The sequence below is a fragment of the Puma concolor genome, chromosome E2, assembly GCF_028749965.1.
Source record: "Puma concolor isolate L17-30 chromosome E2, mPumCon1.1.hap2, whole genome shotgun sequence".
NCBI classification, from domain to species: Eukaryota; Metazoa; Chordata; class Mammalia; order Carnivora; family Felidae; genus Puma; species Puma concolor.
This window is the reverse complement of record NC_141681.1, coordinates 50,788,465-50,804,925: the sequence shown is the minus strand read 5'-3', so window position 1 is coordinate 50,804,925 and position 16,461 is coordinate 50,788,465. Positions and strand designations below refer to the sequence as shown.

Genomic DNA, 16,461 nt, shown 5'->3' with positions numbered 1-16,461 from the left:
TTTAATGTTATCTATTTTCCTATTCAGAGGTGCATTGCCCAGGATTTGAATTGGCTTCAGTTGGTGTTCAGATATTTTCACTATCCTCCATGGTCTTTTTGTCCAGAGAGATAAACTCAAATCTATCAGGACTTTAGATTTAAACTTTTAGGAATTGAATCACTATACTATACACCTGAGCTAATATAACACTGAATGCTAAATAATTGGGATTAAAATTAAAACTTTAAAAAATAGGGGCATCTAGCTGGCTCAATTGGAAGAGCATGAAACTCTTGATCTTGGGGTCATGAGTTCAAGCCCCATGTTGGGTGTAGAGATTACTATAAATAAATAAATAAATAAATAAATAAATAAATAAATAAATAAATAAATAAACAAACTTAAAAAATAAACTTTAAAGGAGATACATAGAAGAACAAATTATTTAATGACACAAAAAATAATTGGAGAGATCCAATTATTTGGATCCAGTTAACTGGGACATCATGACAACTGACCCAATTCCTCCACAGGTCAAAGATCTGAAAAGGTAAACTGAAAGGGCTGTATTCAAGGATAAATGCGCCTGAGTAGATAAACGGAATGAACAACTCTGGATGCTGACTTGAACAAACCAGTTATGAAAGATTTGGGAGGTAATTGGAAAATCTGAATAGGGATTGGGTATGTCAAAAGGCAATTTCTGCATACTGAATGAAACAGCGCAGGATGAGTTTACGGCAAGGCTTTTGACCTGCAAACCAGGAATCTCAAAGCTACAGAAACAAGAGTTCTGAGTTGTTCACAGGCTAAGGGGTATTTATGGGACAAATATGGAAGTCATTTGTCTTTTTTAGTTGATTGGTTGCCCAGTGGTCTTCTTTCTTATTTGGATCAGGGTAGCTGAGTCAAGGAAAGGAAGTCCAGACATAGCCGTGAACAGACTTGGCATTTGGGGATTGACTGGTGTCCTCCACTGATTTCTGAGATGAGCTGTAAATTCCTGTAAGGTTAGGTTAAGTTTCCTTTTTGCACCTGCATTAACCATCTCCATTTTGTCCCTGACCTAAGAGACTCCATTTTAGTTTGGTTCTGCCACCAAACTAATGTGAGTTTGCTCCTTGGTGAGTTACAGATAGAGACAACACCAAGTGGAGCTGTCACACAAAGGAAATTTTATTTGCAGCAAATAAGGAGATCACAGGGAATAACTTCCAAAGCTGTGACTCCCCTGGCAGCGGTGAGAGGTTTCTTCTTGGGGTTTAGGATGAATATTCAGTAGGAGGAGCTTTGTCATTTTATGCAAAGGTGGGCATAAGGTCGTGCATAGGCGCTTAGAAAACATGCCTACACATGCATCCTATGTTATGTTAATGAACTCTTGTGCTTCTCTTCGGGTGGAGACTTCAATAGGATAATGAAGCAGAGGTAACTGTCGGACAAGGAGAAGGGGCTATGGGCATGCTCTGAGAGCCAGTATAAACTGGATGGGGCCTTGGGCTCTTTATCTCAGGTGAGGAATGAAAGGTCTTGTTTACTTTGGAAAGCTCCCAGGAGCTTCTTTCCATTTACTAGAAGGGATGCTGCTCAATTCATGAATGGTTACATAAAGCCAATTAGATTTTTTAATTTACTTGGCTTTTTTTTTTTAAACACAACTCATTTTTTTTTTTTAAATGAAGTTCAAGATATTTCTCCTTTAGGCATAATCAACATTTGTATCTACTTTTTGTATATTCTTAGCATATTGGAATGAATAGATCATGCCACAAAACGGTGTCAAGAGCCCTTAGGTGCCTTGTGGAATAAAGGAGGCAGAGGAGTCAAACACACTCCCTTTACCTCTGTGCCTTCCCCTCCGCACGAGACACAGGGTGGAACAGCTATGGTCACCGAAGACTGAAATTTCCTATCTACCTACCTCCTTTACCACCGTCTACCATCTACGTTAACATAAGTGTTCAGTCGTCATTAGCACACGTTTACTACTCCAGGGGATTCCTGTCCTAGCAAAGTGCTTGATTGTTCAACAAAGGAACTTCCACAAGGTCCATCAATTCTTCAATCTCTGCAAAAGAAAGCAACCGTTGGCACCTAAAAACCCTTGCTGTTCTCCCCAGTCCTGGCCTACGCGAGTCTAATCCAAGTCCATCGCACTGAAAGACCCGCCTGCAACCGAACTTGCAATTCTCAGTAAATTCAACCTTGACTTCGTGTCCGTGTCAAGGTGCCGTGTCCATCGCGGTGGTGTTCTCCGTCCCTGCGATTAGCAATAAACTCCGTGTATTACCCGACGGTGGTACTGGAGATATCGGGGAGCCGGCATTTGATACAAGTTTGAGATCCAGCCTTCCCCTAAAAATTTTGGTCCGTTTTTCTTCAATACGACCGAATTTTTTTCAACTCGCAATTTTCTCAGGCGCTCTAAGAAATGAATAAAACAAAAAGAAACCTGACACTTACAGCACCAGCGAGGTAACCCAACCTGAAGCCGCTTTACACCCAAACAAGAGTCAGCTGTTGGAAGCGCGGTCCCGCAAGCTGCATCCTGGGAAATGTAGTCCAGGAGTTGCGTGAAATCGGAGGCGCTTCCGTTTGGGCATTCTGGGAAGTGTAGTCCAGGAGCGGGGTACAGTCGGGGACACTTCCGCTCCAGGAAGGCGAGGTCGGGCCGAGATTGTTGGCAGGGAGGTGAGTTAACCCCGCGCCCCTGCGGTCCCTCCGAGCCTTCTCGGCCTCGGCGTGAGGCCAGCAGCCGCCGGGTCCTCGCTCATGGGGCATGGGAGTCGCGGCGGAGGGCGGGGACGGAGGCAGCGGCGACGAAGCCTCCGCGTGGGGGCGGGCGCGCGTGGCGTGCGGAGTTTGAAGGTCTCCCGCGCTCTCCGCGCCCAGAGCTCTCCTCCCTCACCCCTAGAGCCAGCTGTGCGTGTGTCTCGAGGTGACACACTGGGCCAGTGATTAGCATTTCCCTGCCTCCGTTTCCCCCTGGCTGAAAAGGGTTAGTGCCTGCCCAGTAGTGTTCTTCCAAGAATTAGATGAGATTATATACGAAACGCTTAAAACCAGTGCCTAGTGCCTAGTAAAATGTTGGGTGGTGCCGGGAATGCTGTCATAATATCGGGCCCCCTGTTATTTAGAAGCTCCTGAGAGGCTGGCATTGGGGGCGTGGGGTCGGAGCCCCGCTGCAGCTCCACTGGCCCTTCACCGATCTCTGCTGTGGGGCCGTTCCGGGATTCGTGGACTCTTCCCAGACCCTTGGTTAGGAAGGAGAGTTATCTTCAGCTGGATCCCGGGGAAAGTTCTTTGTGGCTGATCCCAGAGAAACAGTCCTGCGCACGACTTCGCAGAGTGCCTGCGGTGTACTGAGTCCTTAAGTGTTGAGAACGTGTAATAGCTGCGTGTTGTTCATTTAAGATGCAGCAGGATTTCTTAGTCTGCGGTTTCAATCAGTCATTTCCTGCATGCATATGGGAGAGGAAACTTTGTTGAGCTTAATAACATGCTCAAGTAATTACACCTATTAAAATGCTGTCATTGGGGGGAAATCATGGCAGTTTTTCATTAGCAGCAGAACAGATTATCTGGGGCAACCAGTCGGAATTAGACTTTCCTAGGGGCTCCTGGGTGGCTCAGTCGGTTGAGCCTGCAACTTGGGCTCGGTCGGGATCTCACCGTTGGTGAGTTTGAGCCCCGAGTCAGGCTCCGTGCTGGCAGCCCAGAGCCTGGAGCCTGCTTCAGATTCTCTGTGTGTGCCTCTCTCAAAAATAAATTAAACGTTAAAAAAAAATAATAATAATTAGACTTTCCTAGGGTATCGGTGACTCGCCACCTGGAGCCTTCATCTCTGAATCAGTGGGTTTCTGAAAAGATTTATTTTCTAGAAAGCACATTTGCAAGGGAAGTTTTGGGAAGCATAAAAGCATCTGCCTGTCTGACACCTTAGGGAATAGGGAATACCCGCATTATTATTATACCCATTTACAGGTGACTGGATTGAGGCACAGAAAGATTAATAATTTGCTCAAGGTTTACACTGGTGGTGAGTAGAAAGTAGTAAGTAGAAATGCAGAGCTTGAACCCATGCGCCTTGGCCCCGTTAAGTTATACTGCCTGCCTGCTTCTCATTTCCTCTGAGACCCAGGCTCAGGAATACTCTGGAAGCTACCAGGAGCACTTAGGTGAGGGACTGTTCCTGAGCTCAGGCAGCCGCCTGGGGGAACCCAGAGGAAGCTGGAATCCAGCCCCTGGTCTACAGGGGCACCTCTTGGGGTTCCCACAAGTGCCACGTGGACTGACGGCTCTCTCACGACGGCTTTCCCATCCACAGCTTTGCCTTCCCAGAACTCTGCCCTTCCCCAAAAGGAAAAGGAGAAAAAAATGACCAAATTCCAGGTAAGTTGGTTTTGCCTTTCTGTTCCTTAAAATGACCTCTCGTTTCACAAAGCGTGGACGCATTAACCCCCTACTTGGGAAGGGTGGAAGCATTTACCCTCCTACTTGGCAAGAACCCCAGGCACTTGAATAATTGTTGTGTACCAGCCTCTTGTTTTTTGTTTATTGCCAAATAACAGCGTGAAAATTGATATTTAAAAAACTTAAAAAAAAAAAAAAACTTGCACGTTCTAAACATGTTTACAAATGAACAGTTTTAATTGTGCCGTATTCTTTCCCATTTGTGTTTACGTGTCTGGACTTGTAATCACAGTTTAAGTAGCATTTTGGATTTTTAATATTTTATTTCTTTTAATGTGTATTTCGTTATCTTGAGAGAGAAAGAGAAAGAGTGTGAGTGAGCAGGAGAGGGGCAGGGAGAGAGAAGGAGAGAGAACCCCAAGCAGGGTCTGAGCTGTCAGTGCAGAGCCCGACACAGGGCTCAGTCCCACGAACAGTGAGATAATAACCTGAGCTGAGATCAAGAGTCTCAACCCACTGAGCCACCCAGGTGGCCCCCATTTTGGGTTTTTAAAATGCAACTTGATAATTACCTACAGTGTAAAGGGTCACATTATTTTCTGTAATTTACCTGCTGTTTTACCCCATTCTCCATATAAAACCCACATGGATTTTACCATTTTTGAGATGTTTACAATAACAATTTGCTTACGTATAACCTTTCACCCCATACAGAAATTCTGAGAAGTCAGTCATTTTTTATTTCTCTTGAAAGTTCTGGGGACTCGATTGTTTTCTCACATGTGGTGCCTCATTCATTGTGATAAGAATGTCTGCAGTATGGCTTGGTGCAGCAGAGTCTGCCAGAGACTGAACTCAGAAAATAATTTTAGTTTTCAAACAGCAAGAGCTAGATTCTGAGAGCGCCTCGCTGGCTCAGGGTAGAGCGTGTGACTCTTGATCTTGGGGTTGTGAGTTCAAGCCCCACATTGGGTGTACAGGTTACTTAAAAATGAATAAGTAAATAAATTTAAATACTTCTTAAAAGCTAGATTCCTTTTTTTAATTCTAAGTTAAATCATGTGTGTATTATATAGTTAAATTTGTTTTATTCGTTGATGCGTTAGTATGTTTTGAAGAAGCACATTTTTTTTTAAATTTTTTTTTCATGTTTATTTTTTGAGAGAGAGAGAGACAGAGTTTGAATGGGGAGGGGCAGAGAGAGAGGGAGACACAGAATCCGAAGCAGGCTCCAGGCTCTCAGCTGTCAGCACAGAGCCTGATGTGGAGCTCGAACCCACAAGCTGTGAGATAATGACCTGAGCCGAAGTCAGACGCTTAGCTGACTGAGCCACCCAGGCGCCCCAGCACATACTTATTTTTAAAAATCTTGAGCACTAGGGATTTGCCAGGCATTTACTCTGTGGAACAGCTGTGTGAGGATATACCTGGTCTTCTCTGCGTTTTCACATGAAGAAACAGGTTTGTGAACCTTCAGATACCTCCTGAAATCCACTCGGTTCCCAGCTGACCCTAAAGTTCCCATTGCCTAAGTCGGGAGTTTCAGGTGTCCGATTAGGGTAAATGGAAAGACCCAGAAGAAAAGAGACTTCTCTGTTCGGGGACCTCAGGCCAGGCTACATGTGTGCTGGCAGATCTGGTGGATGGGGGTCTCCAAACATAACATTGTCATCACCTGATTCCTTTTCTTAGTGCCTGTCTCTTCTGTGTCAGACGTGTCAAGTCGTTGTTTAGTACACAGGTGCTCAGAACTCCAGCTAGAATTTTTATTTCCACGCAGAAAAAGTTATGACACAAATAGGAAACAGGAGTTGGGGCGGGGGTGGTGGCTAAGAATTTATACATGCTAGAAAAAAGGCTTGATATTCTCAGTAGGAATTTTACTGATGCATAAGATACTCCGGTAGGATTATGAACAAAGGAAATGAACAGGTAATATGTGAAAACAAATGGAAAGATGATCTTTTATTATTATTTGAGCGTAGTTGCCACACTGTGTCGAAAAGACTATGTTCTCGTTGTTTTGTTTTGAAGATTTTATTTTTAAATAATCTCTACACCAAATGTGGGGCTCAAACTCACAGCCCTGAGATCAAAAGTCCCAAAGCTCTACCAACGGAGGCAGCCAGGTGCCCCCAGTTTGGGCCAGAGTGTAGAGAATCCAGAATACTTGTAATCTTTTACAGGAAGAGTTAATGGGGAAAATTGCCATTATATTAACAAAATCAGGGTGCATATTTTTCAAGAGTGCAAATGCCACTTCCTGGAACTTATCCTAGGGAAGTAACAGGACAGTTGGCTGAGATCTGTATAAAAACTGTATAAAGGGCACGATGCTACCTGTATACAAGGTATTTTTCTCCTTCTTCCCTCTCCTTCCCCTCCCCTGCATGGCCCTAGCGTGTTTGGTAAGACTGTGGAAGGGGAAGAGGAGAAACTATGAGAAGAGTTGCTCGGTTCCCTCAGAATCAGGAACGGCTTCCCCCATATCTCCACCTTCTCTTCCCCCGTATCTCCACCTTCTCTTCCCCCGTATCTCCACCTTCTCTTCCCCCGTATCTCCACCTTCTCCGTGCTGCCCCGCTCCCAGTGGCCATGGGGTGCGAGCTCGAGGTTACGTGTGCTTGGTGTTGTAGGAGGCGGTGACGTTCAAGGACGTGGCTGTGGTCTTCACGGAGGAGGAGCTGGGGCTGCTGGACCCCACCCAGAGGAAGCTGTACCGAGAAGTGATGCTGGAGAACTTCCGGAACCTGGTCTCTGTGGGTGAGCGCAAGACCTTTCTGTCACTCATCCCCTCGAGCAGGGTTTCTTCACCTTGGCACTGTTGGCATCGGGGGCAGATATTTCTTTGTCGTGAGGGCCGTCCTGTGCCTATTGAGATGTTGATGACATCCCTGGCCTCCGCCCACTAGTTTAAGGCTTCAGGGCTCCTCAGAGACCAGGGTTTCCCAGTCCCTTTAGAACATGGAGACAAGATGTTTCTAGTCTTTGTTCCGAGGCAGACATGGTCTCGTGTAAATGAACTGTAAATGAACAGTTAAGCTTGTCTTCGCCTGGCTCCATATTTCAGGCATCTTTTTTAAACTTGTAGATCATGAGCCACTGGTGGGTCAGGACGTTCGTAAATGGCACCGACTATCTTCTAATCTAGAATACTTACAGGACAGAGCTCCTTAGCGGGGGTTCACCTTGACGCGTTAAGTTCAGCTGTTTACATTGAGGGGTGTCAGACGGGGAAGGATGTGAGGAAGACAGACAGTGGTTAGAAACCGTTCGTTTGGTCATTTATTTCAGTAATTTGTGTGGTAAGAATAGATTTCTAATGATGCCAAGCGTACTGCTCACCGCGGGTCGTGACGGAAAAGTGTTTGGTAACCACTGCTGCGGGGAGGGGCAGAGCCTCACATTACGGGATGGGAACCCACGGTTTTCAGTACTCGCGCCCTTCGTGTTTTCACTCGCGTCTTCTCTTTCCACAGGGCATTCATCCTCCAAACCAGATGTGATATCCCAGTTGGAGAGAGAGGAAAAGCTTTGCATGAAGGAGATCCACACCCAAAGGGGTAGGCACTCGGGTGAGAATGGCGCGGCTCGGGTCCTGGCAGGGGACGGTCCCCTCGATCTGCCTGCGTCCTGGATAATCTCCATGCAGCAGCCAGAGAGGCCCCTTGAAAACCTCAGTCCCGCTGCGTCACACCTGCTTCAGTCCCTCCCCGGGCTTCTCCTTTTACAGAATAAAACCCAGCGTGTTCCAGGGGCCTGGAAGGTCCTGTGGTATGGGCTCGTTCCCCCAGCCTCACCACTCATTCTACGTTTTTCTCCCGTCACGTGCCCCTCCCTCTGTCTGCCAGCCTCACGGCACTCAGGTGCTTCTGCATTAGGACCTTTCCCGTTCTCTCCTCCGGCCGGAATGCTGCCAGCCGGTACACGTCTGACCGCTCTTGCTTTCTCTCTCGCTCCTGTCTATCCGAAGTCCTTCTATCCAAGGCCTTATCCGACCACCACTTCAAATGCCATCTCCCGGCACTCGCCGTGTCCCTGACTTGCCTTCATTTGCGCGTAAGCACTATACCACCAGACTTATTAGCATCTGGGATTTTTACATTGTGGTAAAATACACACAATACCCTTTATTTCAACCATCTTTAAGTGGGCCTTAGGTACATCCACACTGTTGCACAACCCTCCGTGCTGTCCATCTCCAGAACGTTTCCATCATCCCACACTGGAACCCTGCACCGTAAACAGCGCCCCCTGTTCTTCTCTTACCCCACTTCCTGGCGACCACTGTTCTCCTTTCCGTCTCTGTGGATTTGACTGTTTCACATACCTCATGGAAGTGGAGTCATGCGACATTTGCCACTTGCACCTGGTTTATTTCACTTAGCATAACGTCTTCAAGGTTGGTTGTGTTGTAACGCATGTCAGAATTTCCTTCTTTTTTATGGCTGAGTAACGTCGCGTCGTGTGCACCTATCACGTTTTCGTCATCCATTGATGGACATTTGGGCTTGTACCATTTGGTTATGGTGAAAAATGCTGCCGTGAAGATGGGTGTACAAATATCTGTTCAAGTCCTTGCTTTCCATTTTTTGTGTGTATACCCAGAACAAAAGTGTTGGATCATGTTAGCAATTCTATTTTTTTTTTTTCCTTGGGAGAGGAAGGGAGGGGGAGAGAGAGAGAGAGAGACTGCAAGCAAGTTGGGGAGGGCAGAGCGACAGAGAGGGGGAGAGAGAGAATCTTAAGCAGGTTCCATGCCCAGCACAAAGCCCCAGGGAGGCTCTATCTCACGACCATGAGATCATGACCTGTGCTGAATCAAGAGTCAGATGCTTACCCGACTAAGCCACCCAGGTGCCCCTGGTAATTCTGTTTTTAATTTTTGAGGGACTGCCATACCGTTTTTCACGATAGCTGCACTATTTTATGTTCCCACCAGCAATACACAAGGGTTCCAGTTTTCTTCATCCTCACCAACACTTGTGTTCTGTGGGTTGTTGTTTTTTTTTTTTTTTTACGCTTAATAGCCACCCTAATGGGTGCAAAGCTGTACCTCGTTTTGATTTGCGGTTCTCTGATAATTAGTGATATTGATCATCTTTTCATGTGCTTATTAGCCATTTGTGTTTCTTCTTTGGAGAAATATCTGTGCAAGTCTTTTGTCCATTTGTGAGTCCAATTGTTTGTTTTCCTTTGAGTTTTAGGAGTTCTCTGTGTTCTGAATACCAATCCTGTTTCAGATATATGATTTGCAAGTATTTTCTCATTTTTTTTTTTTAATTTTTTTTTCAACGTTTATTTTTGGGACAGAGAGAGACAGAGCATGAACAGGGGAGGGGCAGAGAGAGAGAGGGAGACACAGAATCGGAAACAGGCTCCAGGCTCCGAGCCATCAGCCCAGAGCCTGACGCGGGGCTCGAACTCACGGACCGCGAGATCGTGACCTGGCCGAAGTCGGACGTTTAACCGACTGCGCCACCCAGGCGCCCCAAGTATTTTCTCATTTTGCGTGTGGCCTTTTTACTCTATTGACAGTGTCTTCTGATGCACAAGAGTTTTTAATTTCCATGAAATTTTCAAATTTGTCTGTGTGTTTTCTTCCCTGTGCCTTTGGTGTCCTAGCCAAGAAATCATTGTCAAATCCAGTATCACAAAGCTTTTGGCGTATTCTTTCTCCTAGGAGTTTTATAGTTTTTGCTCCTATGTTTTGCTTTTTGATGCATTTTGAGGTAATTTGTGAATATGGTGTAAGGAAAGATCTGACTTCATGCTTTTGCGTGTAAATAGCCAATGTTTCCAGCACCATTTATTGAAAAGACTGTTCTTTTCGCATTCAATGGTCTTGGCACCCTTGTCAAAAACCACTTGACTGTGTATGCAATGGTTCATTTTGGGGCCTTCTAGACTATTCCCTCGGTCTGTATGTCTTTATGCCAGTACCACACTTTTTTGACTACAGCAGCTTTATAGTAAGTTTTGAAATCAGGAATTGATTACCTCCAACTTTTTTTGTTTTTTAAAGGTTGTTTTGGCCACTCAGGGTCCCTTGAGATTCCATGTGAATTTAGGATGGGTTTTTGTTTCTGTATTGTTGGGATTTTGATAGAGATTGCATTGAACCTGTAGGTCCTTTGACCATGTAGCACTGATATCTTAACAATAGTAAACCTTCCAATTCAGGAACATGGGCTGTCATTCCATTTTTTTAATGTTTTTTTTTTTTTCTTCAACGTTTTTTATTTATTTTTGGGACACAGAGAGACAGAGCATGAACGGGGGAGGGGCAGAGAGAGAGGGAGACACAGAATCGGAAACAGGCTCCAGGCTCCGAGCCATCAGCCCAGAGCCTGACGCGGGGCTCGAACTCACGGACCGCGAGATCGTGACCTGGCTGAAGTCGGACGCTTAACCGACTGCGCCACCCAGGCGCCCCTTTTAATGTTTTTAATTTATCAGTGTTTTGTACTTTTCAGTGTGCATGTCTTTCACCTCCTTGGTTCAGTTAATTCCCAAGTTTTATTCTTTTTGGTGCTATTGTATATGGATTTTTTTTTTTTTTTAATTTACATCCAGGTTAGTTAGCATAGGATTTCAGGAGTAGAATCCAGGCATTCATCCCCTACATGTAACACCCAATGTTCGTCCCAACAAGTGTCTTTCTTAATGCCCCTTGCCCATTTAGCCCATCCTCCCACCCACAGCCCCTCCAGCAACCCTCAGTTCGTTCTCCACATTTATGAGTCTCTTCTGTTTTGTCCCCCTCCCTGTTTTTATATTATTTTTGTTTCCCTTCCCTTCTGTTCATCTGTTTTGTCTCTTAAAGTCCTCATATGAGTGAAGTCATATGATTTTTGTCTTTCTCTGACTAATTTCACTTAGCATAATACCCTCTAGTTCGATCCACGTAGTGGCACATGGCAAAATTTCATTCTTTTTGATTGTTAAGTAATACTTCATATATACATATGGTATGTATGCATATATATTATATATTATATTATATTATATTATATTATATTATATTATATTATATATATTATATATACATACACACATATATACACATACCACATCTTCTTTATCCATTCATCCATCGACGGACACTTGGGCTCTTTCCATACTTTGGCTACTGTCGATAGTGCTGCTATAAACGTTGGGGTGCATGTGCCCCTTTGAAACAGCATACCTGTATCCCTTGGGTAAATACCTAGTAGTGCAGTTGCTGGGTCATAGGGTCATTGTATTTTTAATCTTTTGAGGAACCTCCATACTATTTTCCAGAGTGGCTGCACCAGCTTGCATTCCCACCATCAGTGCAAAAGAGATCCTCTTTCTCCGCATCCTCACCAACATCTGTTGTTGCCTGTGTTGTTAATGTTAGCCATTCTGACAGGTGTGAGGTGGTATCTCATTGTGGCTTTGATTTGTTTTTCTCGATTTCCTTTTCTGATTGTTCACTCTTTGTATGTAGAAATGCAACTGGTTTTTGTGTGTGGCTTTGTATCCTGCTGAATTCATTTATTTTAACAATTCTTATGTGGAATCTTTCAGGCTTTCTACATATAAGATCATATTATCTATGAACATAAATGATTTTACATCTTTCCTCCCAATTTCCATCACGCACCCCACCCCCAACTCTTACTACCATAAATCTGATCTCTGTTTCTGTAAATTTGATATTTTTAGATTCCACACATAAATGAGATCATAGGGTATTTGTCTTTCTGTGTCTGACTTATTCCACTTAGCATAATGCCCGCAGAGTCCATCCATGTTGTTACACATTTTCTTCTTTTTTATGGCTGAATCATATTCCTGTGTGTGTGTGTGTGTGTGTGTGTGTGTGTGTGTGTGTGTGTGTGAGTGTGTGAGTGACATTTTCATTATCTGTTCATTAGTTACGAACACTTGGGTGATTTCCATGTCTCAGCTATTGTAAATAATGCAGTGAACGTGGGGGTGTAAATATCTCTTTTGAACCATGATTTTGTTTCCTTTGGATATATATCCAGAAGTGGCATTGTTGGATCTCTTTTTTGATGCACGTATTTACAGATAAAAATTTTCTTCTTTGCAATGCTTTCACTGCTTCCCCTAAGTTTTGGTACCCTGGATTTTCATTTTCATTTGTCTCCAGATATTTTCTAATTTTATTTGTGATTGTTTTTCTTTGATTCATTGGTTATTGATAAGTATGTTTTGAGTTCCACATATTCGTCAGTTTTCCAAGATTTCCTGCTTTTGATTTCTAGCTTCAGTCCATTGCGATTAGAAAAATTTGTTGTATGATTTCATTCGATCTTTTAAAAAAAATTTGTTAAAGACTTGTTTTATGGCTTCACATATGGTCTGTCCTGGAGAACGACTTGAGAAAAATGTATATTATGCTGTTGTTGGGTGGCATTTCCTGTGTATGTTAGGTCCAGTTGGCTTGTAGTGTTAAGTTCTCTATTTCCTTGATCTTTTGTCTAGTTCTATCCATTACTGAAAGCAGGATATTGAATGTTCCTTCTGTTACTATCGATAGCTATTTATCCCTTCAATTCGTCTGTCTATATTTGCCTCATATATTTGGTATTTTGATGTTTAGTATATATCCATTTGTAATTTTTATATCTTCTTGGTGCATTGACTCTTTTATCAGTACAGATTGTTTCTTATAAGTTTTTGACTTAAAACTCTTTTTTGTCTGACATCAGTTATAGCTATCCAGCTCTCTTTTGCATGGGATATCTTTCTGTCCTGTCACTTTCTGTTTTTCTTCTTCTTCTTTTTTTAATGTTTATTCACTTTTGAGAGAGAGAGGGTGTGAGTGGGGGAAAGGCATGGTTGGGGGAGCAGAGGATCCATAGCGGGCTCTGCGCTGACAGCAGCAAGCCCGATGCGAGGCTCAAACTCATGAACTATGAGATCGTGATGGGAGCCAAAGTTGGACGCTCAGCCGACCAAGCCACCCAGGCACCCCTGTCATGTCACTTTCAAGCTATGCGTGGTCTTAGATATAAAGTCTCTTGTAGACAGCTTATAGCTGGATCATGTTTTGTTCTGTTTTGTTTAATCCATTCCTCCAGTTTATGCCTTTTGATTGGGGAGTTTAATCCATTTACATTTAAAGTAATTATTGATAGGGAAAGACTTTTGCCATTTTATTTGTTTTTATATTTGTTTCAGGTATATCATAAAGCTTTTTTGGCCCTCTTTTCCTTCATTATTACATTTTATGGGTGTGTTTAGTTGACTTTTTTTTTTTTCTTTTTTTGTAGGGACACATCTCAGTTCTATAATTCTGATACCAGTTCTAATAAGTGGAGGTTATTGCCATACTAAGCAATTAGTCAAGATTCCAGCTGGGTGTCGTACATTTCAACTCAATTCTGACACCATCTGTCTGGATACAGCGTCAGATCCTACAGGTTAAGGGCTCAGTTCTATAAGATCCCGACCCCTCACCCTTCACCCCCTTTCAGAGGCCAGTGATAAGGCCAGGTTGTTAACTGTGCTTCAGAGGTTCCCTCAACCCCAACCTTGGGTTCAATTAATTTGCTTTAGTGGCTCACAGAACTCAGAGATACCGTTTACTTACTAGATTATCAGTTTATTACAAGGGGATATAACTAAACAGCCAGATGGAAGGGACGCATAGGGCAAAATATGTGGGGAGGGGTGTGAAACTTCCAGGCACTCTCTGGGCTCACCACTCTCCCTGCATCTCCACATGTCCACCTACCTGAAAGTTCCCCAAACCCCCTCCTTTTGGGTTTTTATGGAGGCCTCGTTAGTTAGGCGTGATCGATTAGGTCATTGGCTGTTAGTGATTGGTTCAGCTTTCTGGCCCTCTCCCTTCCCCCAGAGGTCAGGAGGTGGGACTAAAAATTCCAGCCCTGTAATCAAGGCTGGCTTTCATGGCAACCAGCCTCCCATCCTTAGAGGATTTCCAAAAGTCACCTCATTAACCTAAACTCAGATGTGGTTGAAAGAGGTTTGTTAGGAAGTATAGGACACCCATTTCACCTTTATGGAAATGGAAGGATTTCAGGAGCTTAGGAAAAGAGACCAAATATTATAACAAAGATGTTCCCATTGTTCTTTTCTCTTAGGAAATTCCAAGGATTTGGGGATCTGCGGGCCAGGAACTGAAGACCAAAATATGTATTTATTATAAATCACAATATCCCATTTTATAGCATTCAGTGGATAGGTTTTATATATATCTTTAATTTTTCAGAAGTGTTTTATTTTTTTTGACACTGTATATTTCATTTCTCAGTTGTTTGCTTCTATCTCCTAGGAATACAGTTAATTTTTGACATCAACCTTGTAGCCTGCAGTCTTCCCATATTGGTATATTCTAGAGGCATTATTGCACATTCCTAAAGATTTTCTATGTAGAAGATCATGATGTACAAATGTATATTCTTTCTTCTTTCCGATCTGAATGCCTTTGGGTTTTTTTTTGTTTGCTTGCTTGCCTCAAGGCAGGTGAACAGCGTCAGTCTTTCAGCACTGATAATGGCGTCGTCAGCTGTAGGTTTTCTTTTTCGGTTGAGTTCCCTTCTGAGTTTCAGAGTTTTTATCATGAATGGGTAATAGTATACGCATATACATCTTTCGTAAAATACTGAGGTGATCATTACATTTTCTCTTGTATGTTGTAAATACGATAAAATGCATTGGCGATTTCACATGTTAAAACAACCTTGCGTTCCTCCTATTAAAACCCAAAATTCGGCTGACTAAATTTTAAAGATCTTACTGGCTTTATTCAGTGATTCCTGAATCAGGCAGCATTCAGGAGAGCAGATAGAAAAGCTCCCTCAGGAGCTATATAAAGTAAAAGACTTACAGGCAGAACGGAACACGGACAAGGAAGTTCTGTGAGGCACAAAAGCAGGTTGGTCATTTGCAAGGTTACTTTCCCTTTAGGGGATGGCAGGCTACCTAACTAGAGCAGATCAGGGGATTCCCGATTGGTTTAAGATTGCATTTCTGGGTGAGCCACAAATTATACTAAGTCTTGGTTTGGGGGCATGAGGCTTAGCATATGCAACTCCATTCGGGGCCTGTCGTCTTGTCTTTAACGCTGGGATTAACCCCACCTATTCATGATGTACTACTATTCTTTTTATTATGTTTGTAGAAACAAACAAGATTTGTTCTTTATTAAGGATATTTGTACTTTTGTTAGGGGGGATTTTGATTTGTAACGTTCTTGGGACTTGATATCTTTGTCTGGTTTTGATGTCGAGGTAATACTGGCCTTACACAAGTGACATTCAGGTATACCTTCCTCTTCTGTTTTCTGGAAGGGTTTGGGTAGGACTGGTATTACTCCTTTCCTGAGTGCCAAGTGGAATCCACTGGTGAAGTCGTCTGGTCTTATTGTGAGAATGTTTTTATGAATTAAATCCCTGAACTCTTTAGATTTTTTGCTTTTCTTGCTACAGATTTGGTTATTTGTATGTTTCAGGGAATTAGTACATCTTATCTAAGTTGTTGAATATATCCCCTTATTTTAATGCCTCTAAGATCTGTAATAATATCCTATCTTTCATAACTGATACTGAGTTTTCCCTATTGTTTGTTTCTATTTATTTGATTTTTACTCTTCTTTCCTACTCTTTTCACGGCGTCTTGAGATGGAACCTTAGGTGTTTGATTTTAGACCTTTCTTGTTTCCTAATGTAAACGTTTAAGCTATAAAAGTATCTCTGAGTGCTATTTAGCTACACGCCAGAAATGGTGATATAATGTTCCTTCATCACTATTTCAAAGTGTTTTCTAATTTCCCATGCAATTTCCTGTTTGACGTGTGGGTTGCTTAGAGTGTATTTAATTTTCGTATTGTTAGGACTTTTCTGGATGTCTTCACTGTGGTTTCAATCTAGTCTTTTTATTGACATCCAGTTGGCATACGATGATACATTCGTTTCAGGTGTGCAGCATAGAGAGTAGACAACCGTATGCAATGTCTGCCATCTGTCACCATACAGCACTGTTACTATGCCATTGCTGTACCTTTCATCCCTGTAAGTCCCCCATTCCGAAGTCGGGATCCTACAC

At 43.2% G+C, this 16,461-nt stretch overlaps 1 protein-coding gene across 2 annotated transcripts in view; it reads left to right on the top strand.

Annotated features, from left to right (window-relative positions):
- Positions 1 to 2,576: 2,576 nt before the first annotated feature.
- ZNF235 (zinc finger protein 235) overlaps positions 2,577 to 16,461 on the top strand; it is a 37,758-nt gene continuing 23,873 nt past the window's right edge. Inside the window, exons 1-4 of one of the 2 annotated variants that reach the window (XM_025914941.2) lie at positions 2,577 to 2,673; positions 4,310 to 4,374; positions 7,032 to 7,158; positions 7,875 to 7,970. In XM_025914941.2, coding sequence (XP_025770726.1) covers positions 4,360 to 4,374; positions 7,032 to 7,158; positions 7,875 to 7,970 — 238 coding nt within the window. In that variant the 5' untranslated portion in view covers positions 2,577 to 2,673; positions 4,310 to 4,359. The remainder of the gene's footprint in view (positions 2,674 to 4,309; positions 4,375 to 7,031; positions 7,159 to 7,874; positions 7,971 to 16,461) is intronic. The other variant, XM_086690004.1, reaches the window with a different exon arrangement.